This window comes from Ammospiza nelsoni, chromosome 3, assembly GCF_027579445.1.
Source record: "Ammospiza nelsoni isolate bAmmNel1 chromosome 3, bAmmNel1.pri, whole genome shotgun sequence".
In the NCBI taxonomy this organism is placed as follows: domain Eukaryota; kingdom Metazoa; phylum Chordata; class Aves; order Passeriformes; family Passerellidae; genus Ammospiza; species Ammospiza nelsoni.
In genome coordinates, this window is record NC_080635.1 from 68,416,706 (window position 1) to 68,438,282 (window position 21,577).

Consider the following 21,577-nt stretch of genomic DNA (forward strand, 5'->3'; position numbering starts at 1 on the left):
GTGGTTTTAAGACAGGATGTCCATGGATTCAAACACTTTGTATATTTACATCCAAATTTGGCTAAGCATTATTTTTAGCATGCCTTTTGGAAGGACCCAGAAAGCATCCTTAGAATGGGGTCATTCTTCTTTCTAGGCTAGATCTTCCCTGCACTTATGTAGAGAATTGTTTGGATCTGTCAGACATCAAGATTTTCTTCATATCTGTCCACTATCTCTACCTGAACATACTGACTTGTGGAACAGACTCTGAGGAGACTTTGCACTTCTCCAAGGACACAGCACTTTGGCCAGATCTGTGGCATAGCTGTTGCAGCCTGGACACTTCTGTAATCCACAGCATATCTGACATGTGCAATAGGCTTCATCCCACGGAGTTTGTATACAGGGCTGGCACCTACACATGAGCCACCCTGCACGTCCCTCTACGCTGTTAGGAGAGAGCAGCAGGCCCAGCTGACCGAATTTAGATACATTTCCGTATACAAGAAATCAAACCACACCACGGGTGTCCAGCTGGCTTCTGGCCACATGGCATCCCATGTGGAAGTCTCCCTGTGGATGAGTCCCAGCTTGCTGTGGTTTAGCCTCCCTGCACAGGCACGCAGCTGCCAAGGCCGGCTCACCCTCACACCAGCGCGGCCCCAGCTGCGTTAGCTCAGCGCTGCGCCGGGGCACAGAGCTCCTCAGGGCCTCAGCCTGGGACTGCCTGCAGGGCTCACACAGACCTGCTGAGTGCCGAATGCTTGGCAAGGTTTCTGTGAGCTCTTGGCTGGGGATTGAAAGTGGAGTCCCTGTTATAGGTGATCAAAACCAGCAATCTCTTTGGAAAAGAGTCCCGCCTGTTCTGAGGAAGCCAGAGAAACTGAAATAACATCAAATGTACAGTAGAGGACTGCTTTCTCAGGCTTGTTTCTCTAATGTTCCTATTTCTAATAAACAATTGCATAAATGAAAGTACTGGGAGATATTCAAGCAGGAAAACATCTTTATTTTTAGGAAGGCCAATAGGCTATTTATCTCAAGTTGGCCTAAGCAAACAAACTTCAAAAAGGCCTCAGAACTGTAGCTGCCAGTTTCAAATAGTGCTTATAAAGACAAATAAACAAAAGCAAGCATGCTTGGGTTGGGTTGGGAAATGTCCTCAAGGAGCAGAGGACTGATGTTTCCATGGTAATGCCATGTACTTCTAGCAGACTGGTCTCTGCTCTAGAGACAAAGACTGTAAAATGAATGGAGGTGGTTTCAAGTATTCACTCATCTCTACATAGCAAAAGATATAGAGTTTCAGAGATTTGATATAACTTTGAGTCCAAAACCTGTTTTTCTAAACTGTTCCTTCCATATGTATAAACATTACACATTGATCTGAAGCTGCCAAGAGGGGACATTGCTCCACTCAATTTGTCTGATTGATTTCATCAATGCATTGAAAATATGGACTTAAATTATCCATGTGTCCTACTTTTACAGGTGTCTGTGGCTGATATGATGCCTGTTATATCAGAGGAGCAACACTTTTCTGTTTTCTTTTCCCTGTGTTCTGATTATGAAGAAAAGCTTCATAATGTTCAAGTAGAATTTTTTTCTTTTCTTCTTCTTTCTTTTCTTTCATTCCATAAGAGACAATGGGGACCTCTAAGGGTCCTACAGTTCCAAAATTATTACTCAATCTATGTCAAGTGATAAACATTATTATTCAAATAATTTACAATATGTGTCACAGTTCTCCATAAATGTTTTGACTGAGAGATAGCCTCTCAGGCTGGATTTCACACTCCTCAAACTATGACTTCCTTAGGTTTATATCTTTTTATAATATTTTTACTACCTTTACAGAAGAGATCAGACGGCAGAAAAATGAAAACTGGAATCCACAAATATATTTTCAAGATTAAACTACGTGGCAAATTCAATTTCATCAAGATAAAGAAAGTAAACAAACTCTGGTATGTCAGCTTGACCAGAGATAGCTATGTATGTACTTGGCCAAAATCAGATGACAGGTAATGAGAATTAATTATATTCTCTTCCACTGAAGGCTAAAAGAACATGATCAGTAACAGTTTCTAAGACTTGAATAGCATATCATTAATGATGCTAGAGTATTTAATCTAACCCCTATGAAGAAGGGGTTAAATTATATGAAGAAGTAATGTGTCGAGGCTTCCAGAAACTAAGATAATGTGCATTTTCTCCTCTTGCCATCAAAAATCACCCTTCTACACAAAACACAGTGTTTGCAATACAGGATAGATCTTATTTGTATTTTTGCAGCTAGATCTAGGACATTATGTTAATTAAGTTAGTTTTCATTTCATCATGAGCCCATGAGTTCATCAGGCTCTGCTGTGCCCAGACTGCATTGACTTTTAATATCCTGACCAGACCTTTCTCTCCAGTAGTGAGACTCTACCAAGTAATACCATAATGTTTGACCTTTGCCTCATGCCTGAGCATCCATGTAGCTCCCTGAGGATCTTTCTGAGACCTGGAAGGAAGCACACCTTTGGACACTCTCTAGCAGCAAAGACCATAACACTGCTGAGAGCTACAAACGAGGCTTTACTGGCACTGAACTTAGAAGCGACTTGGCAGCTGATGTGCAATGGCAACTACTTTGAGCGCTGTTCCTTAGATTCAGTTCCCCACGTGCACCTCTTTCACAACGGTCCTGGAGGACAGCACCATCTTTTTCTTCTGGGGTTTATTTTTTGGACCAGATGTGATGGGATTTCTGGTCCAAGACTGAAAATAGCATCATGGATGTAACACAAGCTGAAATGTCCATTAAATGTCTATAAATGCAGACCATTTAACCCTGAATACACACGCTCTTGTGTACCTCAGCACTTGGGAGGAAACTCTGTAAATAACAAGCACTGGTGCGGATCCAAGGGAGCCTTTTATTGTGGAAGAGAGCTTTTGTGTGTTTACATACTCACAAGTCACAATTTCCAGTACTAACTAAAGATACATGCCATGTTTTCTTACCATTAGATGAGAGAGTCAATAGCTACATCTGAAGTACAGAATAAAGCAGTTTTGGGACCTCCTAGTCAAACAGAATAACACACCCTGTGTCCATGTGCTGAAACACCCCCTGTGCTTGCCCAGAGAAGGGTAGTCCTGTAAAAACTGAATCCTGGGAGCATATCCTAACAGATGCCATGCCCTGAGCTGGCATGGTCATTGGGAGGAAAATCAGAGTCTGTCAAGGAGCAAGGTCAAGGCCTGAAACCACACCTTGCCTTTCTTCAGCTGGCCAGTGCAGATGTGACCACAGAGAATGCTCTGCGTGTGTTACCAGCACAACATTCTTCTTTTGGGGAAAGCAAACCAGAAGAGGCAGGTTCAGAGCAAACACCCACCCCAGCACAGCTGCACCACTCCTGAGCTGGCAGCAAGGAAGGAATGGGGGATCTGGCTCTGCCCTCAGTTTGCAGGTGCAGATCAGGAACAGCTACAATGAAATTGATGGAACTGCTTTAATATAATATGGGAGTAAATTCATTCCTCTGTGTATGTGAATTGTCTTCCATCTTCAGTCCCATATTGCACCCAGACCAGCAGAAAGGTCTGAAGAAGCAGAAAATTGCTACAGGCTCCCCAGCACTTTCAGCATGCAGCTGGTTCTTGTTTTTAAGTAATGCAATCATTCAACCCAGATGCAGGGCGGGAGCAGGGGGATAAATGCCCCACGGGTGCAGAGATTTTTCAGGAGATCAGCAAGGCCAAGATTTGACCGGACTTTTCAACTTGAACTGGAACAAACTTTTTCCCTCAGGGAAAAAAATATCTAATAATTGTGAAGACATAATTGCTAAAGCAGACCTAAGATTTTGGCCTTCTAATTGTCTTCACCATTCAGAAACAGACAGTGGACGGAAATGTTCCTCACTCAATTGCCTACATAACTATTTTACAGGGAGGGTATTTCCATTTTGTTCCAGTCCTGTTTCTGCTTTGTGTGCAATAATTTTGTGCTTCCAGAACATTCAGCAATTTGAATCCCTCAATTAGCTCAACACTCTGACACTTCTTTTTATAAATATGACGTTGGCTCAAGCTCTGGAACAACCAACCAATCACTCCATTATCACTAGTAGAGCAAGGAGCAACAAAAATATATCAGAATAATTGAGAATGCCTGAGAAAACTTCAGAGCCCAAAGGAAGTCTGGATCCCATTTTCCCTTCATTCCCCTGTCCCTCATACCATTGATTGTCAATATCTCATTTCTGGTTTACATTGATGCATCCTATGGTTTTAAATTACTGTTTTAAAATAGTGAGCATCAGCACCTTCCAAGTTTTTGTGATTAATTGAATAACATGGGGGGGAAAGGCTATGAAAAAAATACCCAGATGACTTCCCCACATCTCATTTTGAAGTGGGGCTCTGACAATGAAAATAGAGGGACCCAGACTTGAGGCAGATGTCCTAAGGAACTCAGAAGTGTGCCTGCTAATAGTAGGAGGTAAACTGCTTCCCAGTGGACCTTAGCAAAGTCTGTTCAGCCCTTGCCCTTAATGCTAAAACCAACAATGTAGTACTGACCTGCACCAACTTCTTACTGCTGGGTGTGTGGACAGGATGGAAGCTCTCTCGTGGCTGCCGTGCAGGCACACCATCAGTTGAAGTATAAATGAGATTATCATTATGGCAGACTAAAGGATTTTCATAGACACCTTTACAAGCATTCCAACATTTCCATTGTCCATATGGACTATCATAAGTAAAAATCATTCTGCTTAGAGCTGCAAAACCAAGAAAGCTTTTGGGCTAGAGGAGCGCAGCTAGGACCACCCACCAGCTCTGTTCATCAGAGAATATAACAAGCTTTAGATCTGTATGGGTGGAAAGAAATATTGCAAAGGCAGACATTGCGACAAGAGTCTGTTTTCAATTTAGAAACTAACTGTCTCCCTTCCACAGTGTGTGGTGTAATCATTGAGCTGCAATCCTTAGTCTGGCGGGAGCCAGTCCTACCGCTGTGCAAAGACTAAACAACTGAAAGAAACAAGCAGTAGAAATAGACAGTATTTCTGCTGTCCCAAAGAGTCTGTGGTCTGAAGACTTTGCCTCCTAGGAGTTATTATCAAAAAAGTGTTTCCAAAACAAACCAGATAAAATTCTGTGCACAAGAATGGTAAAGGCAACTGAGTTTTCCATTTATGTTCATCTCCACTTCTCAGAGCTCTCTGGGATAAGATGGGACCAGTGATTAATTTCTAAACCTCATTTTTAAAGCCTGCTGTTAGTCATCTCCTAAGATGTTGTTTTCTAAGCAAGCAGCCTGTCTGGCTGGACCTATCCACACTTGGGAATGGAAGTTAACACGCAGCCAAGACTCAGGATTGCTGGCTCTTGCTACCCAGAGCTCCCCAGCTGTAACTGCAGCCCAATGCAGACATGTGAGTGCAGGTCCCAGGAGTGACGAGGTCACAGCATGGTGCCAGGGCTGGCTAGCCCCAGCCACCAGCAGGGACATTTGGCACTGCTGCTCACAGGCCAGTTTCTGCAGGTAGGAAGGTATCACTGTGAGGGTCTGCGTTTGGTACTGCTTACCTGCCGTTCTGCCATAACTTACCTGGGCATGAGAAACTACAGGTGCTAAACTATTTTTCTACACAGTGCAGAAAAATACCTCATCCTTGATTTGAGGGCAACCCAGGAAAGTAAGGAATAGGAAGATACAAAGGAAGCCTCTTAGCTCATACAAATGCAAGACACACACCCTTCTGAGTTATTTGAACTTTACACTTTTCCCACTTTTTCCAAGGGTAGGTGACCTCAAGAGCCACAGAATAAAAAAAGTTCTGTACAGAGAGCCACGAAAAATATTACAGGAAAGTCTGGCATACCTTAAGCTCTAACAGCCACCTCAGGGATGCTGTTTGCAAGTGATAGCAGAAACATCACTGTTGGCAAATCACTGGTGTGGCAAATAATTTTCAGAGCACTAAATGACATGCCAGTGTCTTTACATCAGCTCTGCAACAATATTGCAAGACTTACACAAGAGTGAGAAATTTAGGATCCAAAAATTCATTAATCTAGCATAATACATGTGACACAGAGAGACTGAACAGGGCAAGCAGGGTGACACACGGTACCTGAGCTAACAGAGATTATTGATGAGATCAGCCTGTGTACATTTCACCAGCTCTGCATAATGAGGGAGAAGTTCTTCAGCAAAGAACAAGAATTTATACTCAACACAAGAAAAACTATCCACTTTAATTTTCTTTTTATTTTTCAGTCTTTGAAGGGTATCTTAATAGTTTTGTGTTTCTGATTCCTTATATTATTGCTGTAATTATTATTCAAAAGAAGGTGATCCAGATGTTTAAAATTTCTTTTTCATTTTGGTTAGCTCTGGTAAATTATCAAAATTACTAAATTATATAAACAGGCAAAGCCACACATTTATTCAAAAGGGCATTGATCTTTGTAAGTATGTTTGTTTCCCATAGGTTATTCATCCAAATCTAATCAAAACTTTGATGTAAAGTACATTTTCTAAAGCTTTTGTCCTTTCCTTTTCTTTTTTCTTTTCTTTTCTTTTCTTTTCTTTTCTTTTCTTTTCTTTTCTTTTCTTTTCTTTTCTTTTCTTTTCTCTTTTCTTTTCTTTTCTTTTCTTTTCTTTTCTTTTCTTTTCTTTTCTTTTCTTTTCTTTTCCTTCAGTAAAAGCTATTCCTTTTCTATAAATACACCTTCTTTACCAAATAAGGATTATGGTTTTTGGTTAACTCATCCTCTAGTACAACATGCAGTAAGAATCTGCCAGCTCCACACCCAGAGCTTGTCAGGGACAGGACACAGGCAGGAATGCTGACAGCTTTAACACTCTGAGGCAAAAAACCAAGCACCAGGACAGAGTGAAAGAACAGAGTCAAGTTCAGCAGTGTGTGTGTGTGGTCTGCTATGGAGGGGTTGTGCACTGTGCTCTGGGGAGACCTGATGGCTGTAGCCTTGCTTTCCTCTCCTCTCAAGAAACCTAATTCTCCAGCCACATATGCATAGGAAACACTTTTTTTTCTCTCATTGCAGGGATGCCAAGAAGGATTTTATCGTACCAGCTCAGGAAAATGCTCCCCTTGCAACTGTAATGGTAATGCAAACAGATGCCTTGATGGATCTGGAATCTGTGTGGTAAGGAATTCCTCTGTTCTCTGATTGTATGACTTTTCATACCAATGCTCAGTTTCAATATAATGCAAAAGCAGTGTCTGTACCACAGGAGCTTTTTGCTGAAGAAAGATCATAAGTAGGGCCAAGATCAATACCGTAATAAATTGTCCTGGCCAAAATTAATTCTCACTTAAATTATCTCTGCAGATTCAAAACACTTCCCTCATGCAGTATTTGTGTCAGTTAGCATGTGGAAAATTTTTAGTCCATCAGAAATATGGAAAGAGTTTTGTATACCTCTGAGAAAATAAATGTATAAATTCAAACACATTCCTTTCTCCCCTTTATGAATACAGTGCTGTGTATAATATAAACAATTTACAGTGGTGAGTGACCCCTGTGAGTGTATATACATGTGTTACCCAGAGCAATTCAAATGCCAAGGAACAACATGAGAAGGTTGAAACAAAACACCAGGGGAAGTGTTGAATTCCAAGGTATTGTTACAATTTCCCATATGTTCAATCTGACTCAGAATCACCTCATACAGAAAGCTGTGTATTAGTAATAGCAGTCAAACATTTGTAGCTCCAGAGCAAAAATCAGCCCAGTAAAACTAATCCCAACTACTAGTGGGCAATTAGGGCACTAACTCACTAAAAATGATGGAAGCTAATACTGTTTAAACCACATAGCAAGAGTTAGGCACTAGTACACTCTTTGCAGGCTCGTAAAGAGTATAGCTTGTAAGAGCCCAGAACCCCTTGCTCTGCCATGTGTTACTTTTGACAAGTCATAAACCTTTGCCCTCAGTTTATCTCTTCATAAAATGGACTCATAATATTCACATACTTTGCTTTGTTGCAACCACTATCAAGTTTTCAGTTATTCAAATACATCAATTCAAGTTCCATGGCATATTTCCTACCATTTTTATTTCTGTGGGAAGAAGACTGTGCAGCTGTTCAGGACAAGAAAAATTGCTATGGCTTGGCCATTGTAATGTGCTTAGAATTGGCTGGTTTCTGCAGAACACATATTGGCTTACTTTTTATGATTAAATTTTCAAAAGTGGTTTCAGACTCCCAGGCATTCCCAGCTTTTCTCTTTCACATGCACAAGGCTTTTGGCTCATGGGATCATGGTCCCCTTCATGACAATGTCAAGTGACAGTGATGCCAAGGGGAAACTTCTGATGGATGACTTGGGAACCAGATAGCTGGTCACACGTCTGCTTCTGATGGCTCTGGTCACCAGAGAGCTTCTGGAGTAGAGTATATGAGTTAAGAAATTATTATATTCTCAGGTTACAAACACAACAGAAGACCTGTTTCCTGTCTTCTACAAAAATATGGCTGAAGTCAAGGGTTCCAGACAAACAAACAAACAAAACCAGAAAATTTACAGTATCAGGAAGAAATGATCTGAAAGTAAATGTACATTCCTGATTGGTGTTTCATCTCTTGGAACCAGCTAGGTAGTAAGGAGTAAAACAAAAAGCTAAACCTTAATTTACTGTTTGAGTTCAAATTGCCTTTTGATAGCTTGTCTGAAGGATTTTAAAAGCCACCAAGCTCAGATCATTTACTTCTGAATAAAAAGTGAAAAGGCTTAAGTGAAATAAAAGTGAAAGGTAGAGGAAAAGTGCAGAATGAAAAGGAGGTTTAAAGGTTTGATAGCATAAACCAGAACCAGAGATGCCCATGGAGACGGCAGTAACAGGACCTTCAGGAAGAGTCAGAAATTTCCAGAGAAGTTTGGAAGACTAATGAAATTGGTAAACAGCAAAACATGACTGAGAAAGCCTGGGAGAAGAAAAGTTTAGAGAGAGAAAGACATAACTTGAATTACAGCAGGAAGAAGCACATTAGATTAATGAATTAATTCAATTTAGGAAAAGGTGACTTGATGGTTGGTAATGTGACTTGTATTAGAATCAGTGGACAAAGCAACCTTCCCCAAGAGTGGGAGAAGGACATGTGCGTATCTGGGCAAAGCCTGCTGAGGCAGAAATGAGTCAATACCTCTATATCTGGGAGTTCCCGTGAAGAGATAGGACCATGTGGTATGGAGAACTCACCATTCTCCCTATTCTCGAATTTTAAGGCCATTTACTCCAATAAGTCTTGCAGTGGAAACCACCACACGTGACAGTTAGACAAAAATTCCTGCATTCAATTAGTTTTTAATGAGCTGTGGCATAAATCTGTATTTATCCCACATTATTATTGTAGTCATCCTCTATTTCCATGATTATGAACTTGCTATCTCCCTGCTTCCATGATGCAACAGCATTCTGAAGTTTTATCACATTTGGACTCTCCACCATAACCACATCTTACCTTAACCCTGAGCCATAGATTCAAACCATCTTTAGCAGCAGATCTTTAGAAGAACAGATATTCCCCAAAGTTAAAGTTTTCTATATCTCCATATTTATCAACATAAGGAAATGAGTTGAACATTAAAAAAAAATCACTTTTTAAAGTTAACTCTGCTAACAATGCTGGAAGCTATAATAACATGGAAGCAATAATAACACTGTGTTTGGTTGGTAGATATTTTTTATAGTCTAAGTAATAACTAAGCTGTAAGACATGAATAAATAAACAAGGCAGTATGAAAAGGAAAAAGTACTCTGCTTCAAAAGGGATGAAAATCAAGGTTTGGGCCCCATATGATGCTCTGAGGCCATCATATTATGCAAATCCCTCAAATCAATTTGGCAAATGTAGTTCCCACAGCATACAAATTAATGAAATTTTCATTGGCCTGTGCCCTAAATTCAAAATCAAATAAAATTACCCCTTTTTAATGATGCCTTAAGGTAGAGTGCTCATATCTTTAATTTCTGCTGACATATATATCTTGAGGTTCTGTTTCAGAACTTCTCTCAGCTTATTCATAGAGTGCAAATCACATCCACGAGTCATTAAAAGCTTATTGAATGAAACAGTCAATGAATCAACAATCTCCTTAGGTAACCAGACAGAAGAAATTATTGCAGACAGGGCCTTCCTTGCATAGATGTCCACATAAAAACAGTACAGAAATCAGTCATGTGACCCTGGGACTAAAACTGAAGAGACACAGAGTCCATTTTGTTAGGATAGAAAATCACCCAAGTGTTACAAGAAGAATAGCCAACACAGCATAAGCTCTACTAATGATATATTAAAAGAGAGATGTCAAATAATGCTTCATTTCAAGGAACGCTATCTGGTGATGCATGTAAGGCCAGTAGGGGAAGAAACTTGCATAGGATTGTGCAAGTAGTACAATTCACAGGGCTTTACCATACTTAAAAATTTGATTGCACAGTCTAGGGAAGCAAGTTGCTTGAGGTTACTGCAATATTATGGCAATGACTCCAAAAGAACATGACAAAATGAATGGAAAGGCAGAAAGTTCTTTAAAAATGCCGAGCTGTTTATCCAGGCAAAAATTTTGTAAGACTGAGTTATCAGTGTCTTACATGAGGTGTCTATTGTTAATGGAGATTAGATCTTCTTTGATGCATGAAAACACAGAACAAAAGAAGTAAGTCTGGAGAAAGCATTACAGCAGAAGGTGAAGGTAAATTTCTTGCTGTCTCCCTAGAAACCTTTAAGTGGCTTGTTATCACTTCAGTTCCATGTATTTGGCTGGTCTTTATGTAAGGCATCCAAATACTCATAAGGAAATAAATAAATAAATGTGACCATTTTGGAACAGGAAAGACCAAATGATCCTAACAGTGGAGAGGATAAATCCACCAGTATCCTTTCCAGCCTTTTATGGAATTTTTTACAATAGAGCATATTGTTGTGTAAGTGATTTGTGTTTAAGCATTTGGGTTTACAGCTGAGTGGAAAGGTTGGAACAGATTTGGCAGCTCTGCCCAAGAGGATAATATGTTCCACATGGTTGCCAAGGCTGGTCTGGAGAACTGCCAGTGGATCTACAACCATCCATCAGGCATGAGCAAAAAGCAGTAGGGAGCTAGCAAAACTCCCCAGCTCGTTAGGTACTTCTGCCTTCACAAGGAGCCTTGCTGCTTATAGCTCACTGCAGAGATGGGCTGCAGATATCTACACAGCACTGGTGACATATGTTTGAAAATCTGACCAGAATGCAGTGTTGGTATGCAGTGATTGCCAAAAACATTAGTGTTAGTCAACATATTTTCTCAGGTATAGATATTTCCCTCTCTCTTAGCTAAGTTTAAAGTCAGTATTTGTTATCCCTCCCAGTTCACTGTTGAAAACATGCGACAGTGATCCGCAATGTGTGAGCATTTGTTTCCACTCCTGCACAGCCAGTGCAAGAGGCATGAAGGAAATCAGGCCCGGACTGCGAGGAGGGGCTGCTGCTGCTCTCCCACCTGCTCAGCCACATTTGTCACAGTTAGCTACACCAGGTGATGGGTTGAGAAAGCAGTGGGCCAGGTGCTTTGGCAAGGCATCAGCTCCCACTTCACTAATACAGGACAAGGTCTATAAATCAAAACTTTGACATAGAGGGGGTATTTTGACCCAAACCACATCAGAAAATTAGTTATATAGCTATTCTCTTTTTTTTTTTTTTTTTTTTTTTACTTAGGTGTCTCTACTCTAGTGAAAAATTGCACAATACTTTGTGTTTACTTTAAGTGCCTCATCTCCTTCTTCCATATGAAATTCTGAAAACTAATACTGCATCTCACCCACAATGGCTGGAGAGAGAAAGCTTGAAACCCTAAACCTCAGAGATGGAAAAGATAAAACATATACAACTCTTGGCTTTCAAGTCATTATGATACACCCTGGTTTTATTACTATTATTTTGGAATAGCAACAAATTCTGGTGTGCTAGCGGGGGCCATGCTATGCAGTTCTGTAACCTCAGATGTGAGAGCATATTTAAGGGGAAGTCTAAATCTACCTCCACATGCAGACTGCACAGCCATGTAAGCCACCTGCATCTCTTTATCTATACAATTTATTTATCCTTGTGCAATCTCCTGCATTAACAGTTGGTAAAAGACTATCTCTCAGAAGGACAAGCAATAAGGAAGAAAAAAGGTAAACAAACAGACAATTCCTAATACATTGCAACAATAACTGTTTCCATCTCCAAAGTAGTAAGATTGTCAAAGTTGGAGGACCCTTCCAGATTTCACAGACAATATTTAAGACTCTGTTATTCTAGGGGATTTTATTTGAGGTTTTGGAGAGGTGGGGGAGTTGTTGTTGTACTAACTTACGAGAGGCAGGCCTGAGTATTAACTTTTGATTGCCCCTGGAGTGCTTCCATGCCATCCAGCATCAGGTGTCTAATAGGTGCTCTGCACCACTCTGTGGCAGGTCCTGTCTTTCTTCAACTTTAGAGGGTACACAGAAAACACAATCTGGTACACAGAAAATACTATCTGCTACCTATTTCCTATGGAGAAGGCCCAGATTGCCTAAATTGTACATTGTTATCCCTCAGATGAAGTAATTTCACTAAAACTGCATAAGTGGCAGATTTAATGAAGTTGGTGCCTTTGAACACCATCAGAATGAACGCTTTTCTTGCAAGTTCAGGTTCCTAAGTGAAACTGGGGCAGATTCATGCCTCAATTTTTCAGTTATATTAATTGACACAAGCACGCTTGTCTTGTGCTGGGAAATTTGTCCTAGTACTATTGCCTGAAGAGAAACAACAAACTTTTCATTATTATTCCTGCACAAATGTATGTACTGAGAAGAACTGCATCACATGAAGTGTTCTGTGGTAGTTCCAGCTTTACTTCCTATCAAATGGGTCTAGGAGCTCAGCATTGACAATCATTTCCAAGTAACACCACACACCCCCCACACTCACTCATAGCACCAGTCCATGTTCTTTTCATGTGTGCACTAATAGTTACAGTAAGAGCCAGGTGAAAATGCTCACACTGATCATTGGCACTCAGTGAGAGTGCCAGAGAGGAGTACCAGGACCAGCTAAGACATTTTCTTACACAGGCAAATACAATCCAGCTGCTCTGTCATCAGAGAAGCTGCTGGTGTACTGAAGGATGAGTGATTTCATGCTGTAGACTCATCTAGAAGCCTTTAGAAGCCAGGCTGCTGCTGATCATCCGCTCAAAATGATCCCCAGAGAAGCAAAACACTTTTCTCAAACTAGCACACCAGTGTCATCCAGTGCTGAGAATCACCCATTAGCTGCAGGGAGGGCGTTCTCCCTGCTCTCTTGGGCTTAATGCACTCAGCAGTTTAGTTGTAGATGCAAAATAATGGAACATAAAATATTAGGACACCTTTTCTATCACTGTAAAAATGTGGCTCTAAATACACACAGAAGATCTGTCTTGCTAAATAAGATAAAGTCATTTTTACTTGATCACTAACCAGATAATGGGGTATCTGTGGTAAGAGAGACCTTTTCACTTCCCTTCAGTTTAGATACAAAAGTGCAGATTTGAGGAGCAACATTTGCTGTCTTGCTCTGTTCATTGCAGTCATATTTGAGCTTTGCAAAGCAGGAGCAGATTTACTCTGTTAATACCCATGTGCTGTGAGCTGAGGACAAACAAGGTGAAGTGAATTGATCAAACACAGTGAAGGCCACACCAAACACATCCAAGGCCTCTGCCAGTGCTTCAGACAAGGGTGGCTCAAGCACTTCAAGTGCTCAGTGCCCACGCTCTCCCGTCTCTCTGGTGGTACATTAACATCATTTTTTCATTGGATGACAAATGAAAAATATCTTTAAAATTGTATTAGCCTTCTGGCTCTCCCCACGTGCCCCATGGTTAGTGCACTTCTTTCCTCCTCCTCCCCTTCCTCCTATTCAAACTTTCTCCTATTATTCTCCCATTTTAGAGCCTCTTAATTAAAATAACCTTCTGGTTTTCCATGCACTAAATATTTTATTCCTTACAGCAAATACGACTAAGTAAAACCACCTTTAGCTCTAAAACTACTATTGACTAATCTAGTTAAAGATCTGTGAAATAAAAATTGACTTTTTTTCCTTTTTCTCATCACATTCTACTTGCTGTAGAGTTCTCTGGCCAAATGACAGCCTTGCACAAAGAATAATTTCTGGGAAATGTGTTCTCCAAGACTATAAAGCATGCAGGAAGCAAGACAAGCAAAGTCTTTCAGAATCAAAATGGATCTGAGCCCTAATTGGGGATCCTTTATGGAATTCAAATAAGGAATATTGGGTAAAAAAAAAAAATATGTGTTTTCACAAGCAAAACCAAAAACATCAATGTTGCCAGGACAAAATTCTGCTACTAAGTCAAAGTCACAGCATGAGGATACAAAACTAATTTAGGAATGCCTGTGCAAGTGAAGCTTGACTATTTATTTTCATTACATGTCTTCCCTAATCACATTCCTCTCTTCTCATACTCTTTCTCCAAAGAACACACCATGTTTGGAGAAGAAAGTGAGTGTCAAATCTGCAGGTGAACAGTTGGTTGGCTGGGCTCCCTTACCCCACCCCAGGGCTGCTGAAGATATTCCAGCCACAGAGACACCAAGGTGCCCCTTGCCCCAGGCTAAGGAGCTCCCTGTCCTTTGGAGCACTCCAAGGAATCCCTTTTTGTCCCTGCAAGTACTCTCACCTCCTGGCAAAAAGTAGCAGCAGTCTATGTTCTGTGTAGGGAAGCACCTTTTTAAATCAGTGTCCTCAATTCTTGTATTGTAGAATTTGGGTGAACTATTGTATTGCATTCAGCTTATTTGCAAACTTTTGAATTATACATAACCCAAACACACCCTCCTGCCTTTCTGTCTCAGCTGAACAGCCCTACATTTTCTATCTCTTTAAAACACTGGTGAATACTGAACAAAATTCATATCAGCACCAAGGCTTAGGTGGTGATCTGAACAGTGACTCTTCCCACACTGAAAATTTACTGTTATATCCTACCCTAATTTCCTACCCTCTGTCAGCTTTCCTTTTGCAAAAGAAACTTTTTTTCAAGTATCCTGTCAACTTAGTTGATCTTTTATGGGAGTCATGATAGATTACATCCTCTGATTCCCCTTGCTTAATTGCACCATTATTCAGTAGATAGTGAAACAGGAATTCCTGAATCAGTTGATGCTTATTCATATACTCAGAGGTCTTTTTCTTTATTATAGACATTGTCATTTTCTCAGGGATGGAAATCCAATCTGTCAGTATGCATTTTCCATGATCCTTGGTATTAGCTCAGAAGAGGAAAGAATCAAGGAAGCTCGGCCAAACCTACAGCAAACATGCACTGATAGAGTAGTTCTCCACATGTGTCTGCCATGGATCTATTTCCTTGCTGTCTTAAGCCTGCCATAGCTGCTCACATCTGTACTGTGTCCATACAAATTTCTGTAATGGGAGAGTTCTGATTCAGGGACACAAAAACTCCTTGCACAGTTGCAAGAGTGGAAACCCTCACTGTATCCTTCCTACTCTTCTAAAGTAGCTTGGTGAGACAGCTGCCTGTGCTCTTTTCCAGAAGCAGTTTTGCTGAAGCCTGTGTCTTGGCTCAGGTTTATTGACAATATTTATCAGCTGATACCTTTTATTTGGTTTTGGAGTCATTAAAGGGGTTTTTTCCTTTTTGGCACATGCAGTTCAAAACAGGGTTGGCAGCTACACCTGAGTACCTCTGACACTTCTGCACCAGCACCTTCCAGCCTCGTATGTCTGTTTTGTCCTGTACAGCACCTTGTCAACCCTTGCTGCTGGTCACTGTAATCATTTATAGGATTTTTATTTGCAGCTGTGTTAGCTTGTTTGCCCAAATCAGTCAATACCTTGCAAGGTCAAGGTGTGGCATCAGCCACTCCTCTGCTTGGCCAGGTCTTAGCTAAGTGATCTTTTTCTGAATTAGGCAGCACCTCCATTTAACTTTCCCCGCTCTGTCTCCTTGCCCTGCAGGACTGCCAGAGGAACACAACAGGGCAGCACTGCGAGCAGTGTCCCGATGGCTTCATTGGCGACGTTGTCAGGGGAGTGCCCACCTTCTGCCAGCCCTGCCCCTGCCCCCTGCCAGCACTGGCCAAGTATGTAAAGACTCTCTGCTTCTCTTCCATTTGGATTGAATTTGGCCTTTTCCAAGGTGGGGCCAGCATCCCTTCCTGAATGCAGGAGACAAAGTTTGCTGCCCTTGGCAAACACAGGGGTAATGAGAGGACTACCATCTGCTCATGTTTACAACCACAGGAAACAGCATTTCATTTAGAAAGTGTAAAATATTTTTAAATGCTCATAACAATTCTTACCAAGAGAAAGTTCAAGTTCACCCTTTTATGTAGAGAGATTATTCTGTTGTGTGGTTGCTTTTTAAAATCCCATAAAGAACAATTCTCAAGAAAGGCAGCATCAGAGATTTATGTGGTTGAGACAGAAAAAAAAAGACAGACAGAAAGTTCAATCCATGTCACCTGAAGGGTAAAACCAAACACAAAAAAGCCTGAGTTTGCAGTCCCCTGAATCTACAGCAGCTGGATCTGGTTAGCACAGTAACAGTTCAAAGGAAAGTGCTGGAGCATCCTGTGACAGAATGCCCCTTCAGCTAATGCCCAGCTACTTTTGGGTAAGAAATTATGAAGCCTGACAGAAAACCAAGACCAAGTCAAAGAACTCCAAATGTTGTGTGCTTTGTGGGAAGAAAAAAGAAAAGAAAAGAAAAGAAAAGAAAAGAAAAGAAAAGAAAAGAAAAGAAAAGAAAAGAAAAGAAAAGAAAAGAAAAGAAAAGAAAAGAAAAGAAAAGAAAAGAAAAGAAAAGAAAAGAAAAGAAAAGAAAAGAGACTACAAGCCACAGCCAGCCATTAGAAACAATTAGTGGCATGTCAGTAATGCAGCTGAAAGAAATTATCAGCTTCCTCTTGCTCAGATTCATGCTCTGGGAGAGAGGTATCTATGTGAATCCCACCACAGGGAGATGCTAGTAAGTAGATGCCAAGAGGCTGATGCTGGTTTTCAGGGAGCTAGCTATTAGTGTTGTTTCCCATCCTGCTTTCATCAGGACGTCACAGCAAAGGGAATTTCATCCTTACTGTATTTGTTTGCTGTTGCTATAGGATCACTCACATGACCTTAAGGTGGGATGAGCTCCATTTTGCTCATCTTCTCAGGGCTCAAACTGGCAAAGGAACAAAATCATTCCTGCCAAATTCCCGCAGATCCCTTCTTGGCTTTTGTGGTGGGCTGCAGACATGTGAGAAGGGCCATGGGTTCTCTCATATTGTTGAAAAACTTCAGCTTTGCCTGGATTACAGAGAAAATCCTCCAGAGACAGTGGAAGAACCTGGTTTTGCTGACATGTAGAAAGGCTTAGGAGTGAGCAAGCTCACAGATGAAGCCAACTATTCCTTCCAGTTTCAGTAGCAGCTGTAATGCCTGAAAAATTAGAAATACAACAATCAGGAGCAGTGCTTTTTTCCTTGGCAAAGTGGGTTTTTGTAACCTGTTGGGCACAGAGCAGCCACTTTGGTGTAAGAAGCTGTTCTCTGAGCCACAACCTGGGCTGCACATGCCTGAGGCACTTCCACATGACCCTCAGGCTCTACCAAGCCAGGTCAGTCAGGCAAGGTCTGGTCTGTGCTCCCTAGAGCTCCATTTGACAAGGGTGGCTGGGTCTGCACTCACCCAGACCGTGCCCCATGCTGCAGCCCAAAGGCTCTGCAGAGGTGCTCCCTGAGAGCAGGGAGCTGCATGGACCAGCAGGCCACTGAGCAGGCCTCAGTGCAGTGGGGCCAGCAGGGACTGTGGCTACAGCTTTTCTCTGCCAGCGCTGTGGGAGATGGCAGCTGAGGCCAAGGAGCATTCCCAATTCCTTAACTAGCAATATTATGCCTCTCCAGTTCCAGACCACAATGGAGAAGAAAACCCCAAACCCAAAACTCAGCAGCATGGGGTTGGGAAGGGAGAACAAATGTTGAAAGAAACCTGACTGCAGATGCCTCAATATTAGCAGCAATACATGGCTTGGACTTGCTGAGCCTCAAGGGTCCCTTCATCTCAGAATATTCAATGTTCCATGAATTGTCTCCCCTTTGAAACTACATCAGTGAAAATTCACTGTGCTTCCTTGGTTCCCCTCAGAAATGTCCTGAAGGTAGTAATTAAAGGAATGTCCCATCCCAAGTTGCCTCATACCCCTGTTTAAATAATGTGCAGAAATTGCCTGTTCAGCTTCTTGCATGAGACAGACCTGACCACAGAAATAGTCTTCAGCTGGGGCTGGGGCTGGAACAGGCAAAAAAAAAAAAAAACAATTGAGCAACATTAAGCTTTACCAAAGCTTAACTAAATTCAAAGAAAAAATGTTCTTTATTCGTTGGAATTTTTTTTCAATTTTCCTTCATTAATCCTACTACATATAAAGAATAAGGCAAAACAATAACTCTACCAGAAGCAGAGAAGCATTAAATGGCTTAAAAACATTCAAAGGATGTTGCTTTCTAGCCTGTTTTACTTTGGAAATAGAATACCAAATCTGTAAACTGACAGACTCACCAGATAAGTATTTTTTCCAGGAATTCAGCAGTGTCTCTTGATTTTCTGACCAAGCTGTCCTCATATCTTCTATCCTAGGAAATTTTGGAGTAACTTTTGGACATTACACATGAAGTGTAATGTCATCTCTTTGGAACAAAAAAAAGGAGGATGGAGGTTGTTTCACAGTCCAGGAGATGTTACTTCTTTTCAAACCCAAGGAATTATAAAGCTTTTTTTTCCCCCTAAAAGTTCACAAAAAGTATAAAACTTGAGGAAGATTTCGGTCCTACTTCATAACTTAGATCCACAATGTGGTTTTTGCAACTACGTGAAGGAATTAGACTTGGTTAAAGAAGAGGAAGCCTGCCAAACTATTGTGACTTTCTCAACATGTTCTTGTAAAAGCCACATAGCAGTTAATTTGTAAATTCTGTGAGAAAAATCTCATTTTATGTTCTCTCTGGTTATACCAAATATTTTGAGACAACAGAGATCCAGACAGATTTTTTGCCTCTGGTTGTCCAGCCAGTTGAGAAACACTGGCAGGAACTGAAATTATGTGGGAATTCTCATCAGCTTTCAATGCTGTTTGTTCCTGGAACAAGCAGTGCATGGATTATGCACTTTCCCACTGCTCTGAGTCTTTTGTCCTGTGTGAAATGGATGCAACCCAGCCACAGCCGCCCAGCACCATATGACTGAGGAGCTATGTTTTAGCAATCATGGGCCTGCAGCTGGAAACTGCTGCTACTCACTGCTCTGGTTGCATTCTAGTGCTGGCAGAAATTTATTCACACATATTGCAAACTAACTAGAAACATCTTAGGACTGTATTTCTTTTTTCCTATAAATGTATTTAAGCCAAGCCCATAACCGTTTTTGAAATACACATAAAATTTACACTTTTCACATCTGGCTACTGCTCTTTCTTGGGTCTCATATTTATTTGAATATTTGTTAAATCCTAAAAACATGAGAAAACAAAGCAATCCATGATTAGGAATAAGAGCAGTAGAAATTACAGCCCAAGCCATTACTGCAGTCAGCATCACTACTTGGCATGTTGGTCTCAGAAGAGGCTGCAGACTCTTTCCAGCTTACTTGGAAAGATGGTGGAGCAGCTCTGGTTACTGTACACTCAGTTCCTCTGGATGAGGACAGCATTACTGAGGTCAGTCTTCATCACTAGGAACTTCCAGACTGGAATTTGAGAAAAACTGTGGGATTTGCATAGGAAACTGCTGCACCCGTTCCAAAATCTCAGTTCTTGAATTGACACTGCAGTGTCTTCCACAAACAATATTTTATCCATTAGGATAGTAGACAGGAAACAATTAGGTTCATATGACATACACATTTGTGTTAAGTCCCTTGTCTAAAGTGTGTGTATCAAAACCTGCAGATGTGTCTGATCTGCACTGCAAGATGACTTTCATACCTATACATCTGTATTTATGTAGCTCCATAGTTCTATACACTAATTAGTGCTTCCTAAACTAATTTAAAGTCTAAACAAGGGGTATAACATAAATTATGTAAAGAGCTTAACACTCATTCAGCAATGAACAACCAAGAGCCAGAGTTCACATTGAGACATGTCCATACTGTAACAAAGAAGCATTCCCACGTGTCTGTCATTGCCTGGTATTCTAACTATTCATCCTGATGAAATTCCAGCTTTGCGGTCTCCTGTCACAGAAAAAGTGGAAGTGTGCGTTGTGTCTGCAAGGAAAACTATGCAGGACCCAACTGTGAAAGGTAAGGAACTCATAGGATGACTTGCTGGTCAGCAATACTGAAGTCCAGAATTTTTTTCAGAGAATCTTGCCATACTGGGGAGAAATCTTATGCACGTGTGTTCATCAGGAAGAATTGTGTCTGTTAAAAGATCTTGTTAATTTCCTATTAAAAAGCACTTAAATTTGCTGTGGAGAAGTGTTAGCATAAGACAGACATTTACATATTATGTATTTTGATCTAGCTCTTGCACTTTGTGTACCTTCAAGTGGCGATCTGCCTAAACGGAATGCAATTTAAAAGTAAAAAATACAAATCAGAAACAGCAGCTGAAGTGAAAAATATCCACCACATTGATTCTTCCTGCAATTTACCCCCTAAAATATGTAGCAGGTTTCTACCAAACAATTTTTACAAAATCAAAGGAGAAAATCCACTGTTGAGTCAAATTCTTAAAGCAGATGCAGCTTTTTTCATTACATTTTAAATGCACTTCACAGGCATAATTCAATAAAGTCAAGCAAACAATTATAGGCCAGTGCTGCTTTTCAAATTTCCCTTATGTCCATAAACAATTTCCAGTAAATATTCCCTAAATAACCAAGGACACAAATAAATTGAATTATACAGCAGAAATATAACTTCACAAGTAAGAAAGCCTGTAAGAGGCTTTCTTACTTGTTATGAACACACATGGTTGATGTTTCAATGAATGTCAAGGGCCTGATTATAATTCAGAAATTGTCCTCGAGCAGTCAATAAATTAAAACAGCTCTAGCACAAAGACTGAGGGATATAGGATGGCTCAGACAATGGCTTCCTGAACATTTCCTTTTGTTTTCCCTTAAAGCCCCTGAAGTATTTAAGTCTTTAGTCATCTGTCAACAATGGGCAAGCCTGGAATTCAAATGACACTTAATGTAACTGTCAGAGAAGGGAGAAAAGGGATGCTTAAGATGCAAAGACAAATCAAAATGAAAAAGGTAAGATGAACAATGAACATCATCCTTACAGATGATGCAAAATCATCAGTCAATTACCTCCACATCACTAACATCATGACAGCAACAGTGAAAGCAGATGGCACAAAAATAAAAAGCCCACCCTTGTTTACAGGCCCACGGCTGTATTCTTTTGTTCCTTCAAAATGTCAGGTTTATACACAAAGGATAATGCAGACAATTAAAAGGTCATTGAGGTTCCTTAATGGTTATTAAAATGTCAACCCAGACTACAAGCAATACAAATCCTATTA

General features: G+C 40.7%; 1 protein-coding gene across 1 annotated transcript in view; it reads left to right on the forward strand.

The window, feature by feature from the left end:
* Window positions 1-21,577, forward strand: part of LAMA4 (laminin subunit alpha 4) — a 96,564-nt gene that overhangs the window by 15,124 nt on the left and 59,863 nt on the right. The window contains exons 2-4 of the mRNA XM_059467588.1: window positions 7,057-7,158; window positions 16,021-16,145; window positions 20,263-20,343. Coding sequence (XP_059323571.1) covers window positions 7,057-7,158; window positions 16,021-16,145; window positions 20,263-20,343 — 308 coding nt within the window. The remainder of the gene's footprint in view (window positions 1-7,056; window positions 7,159-16,020; window positions 16,146-20,262; window positions 20,344-21,577) is intronic.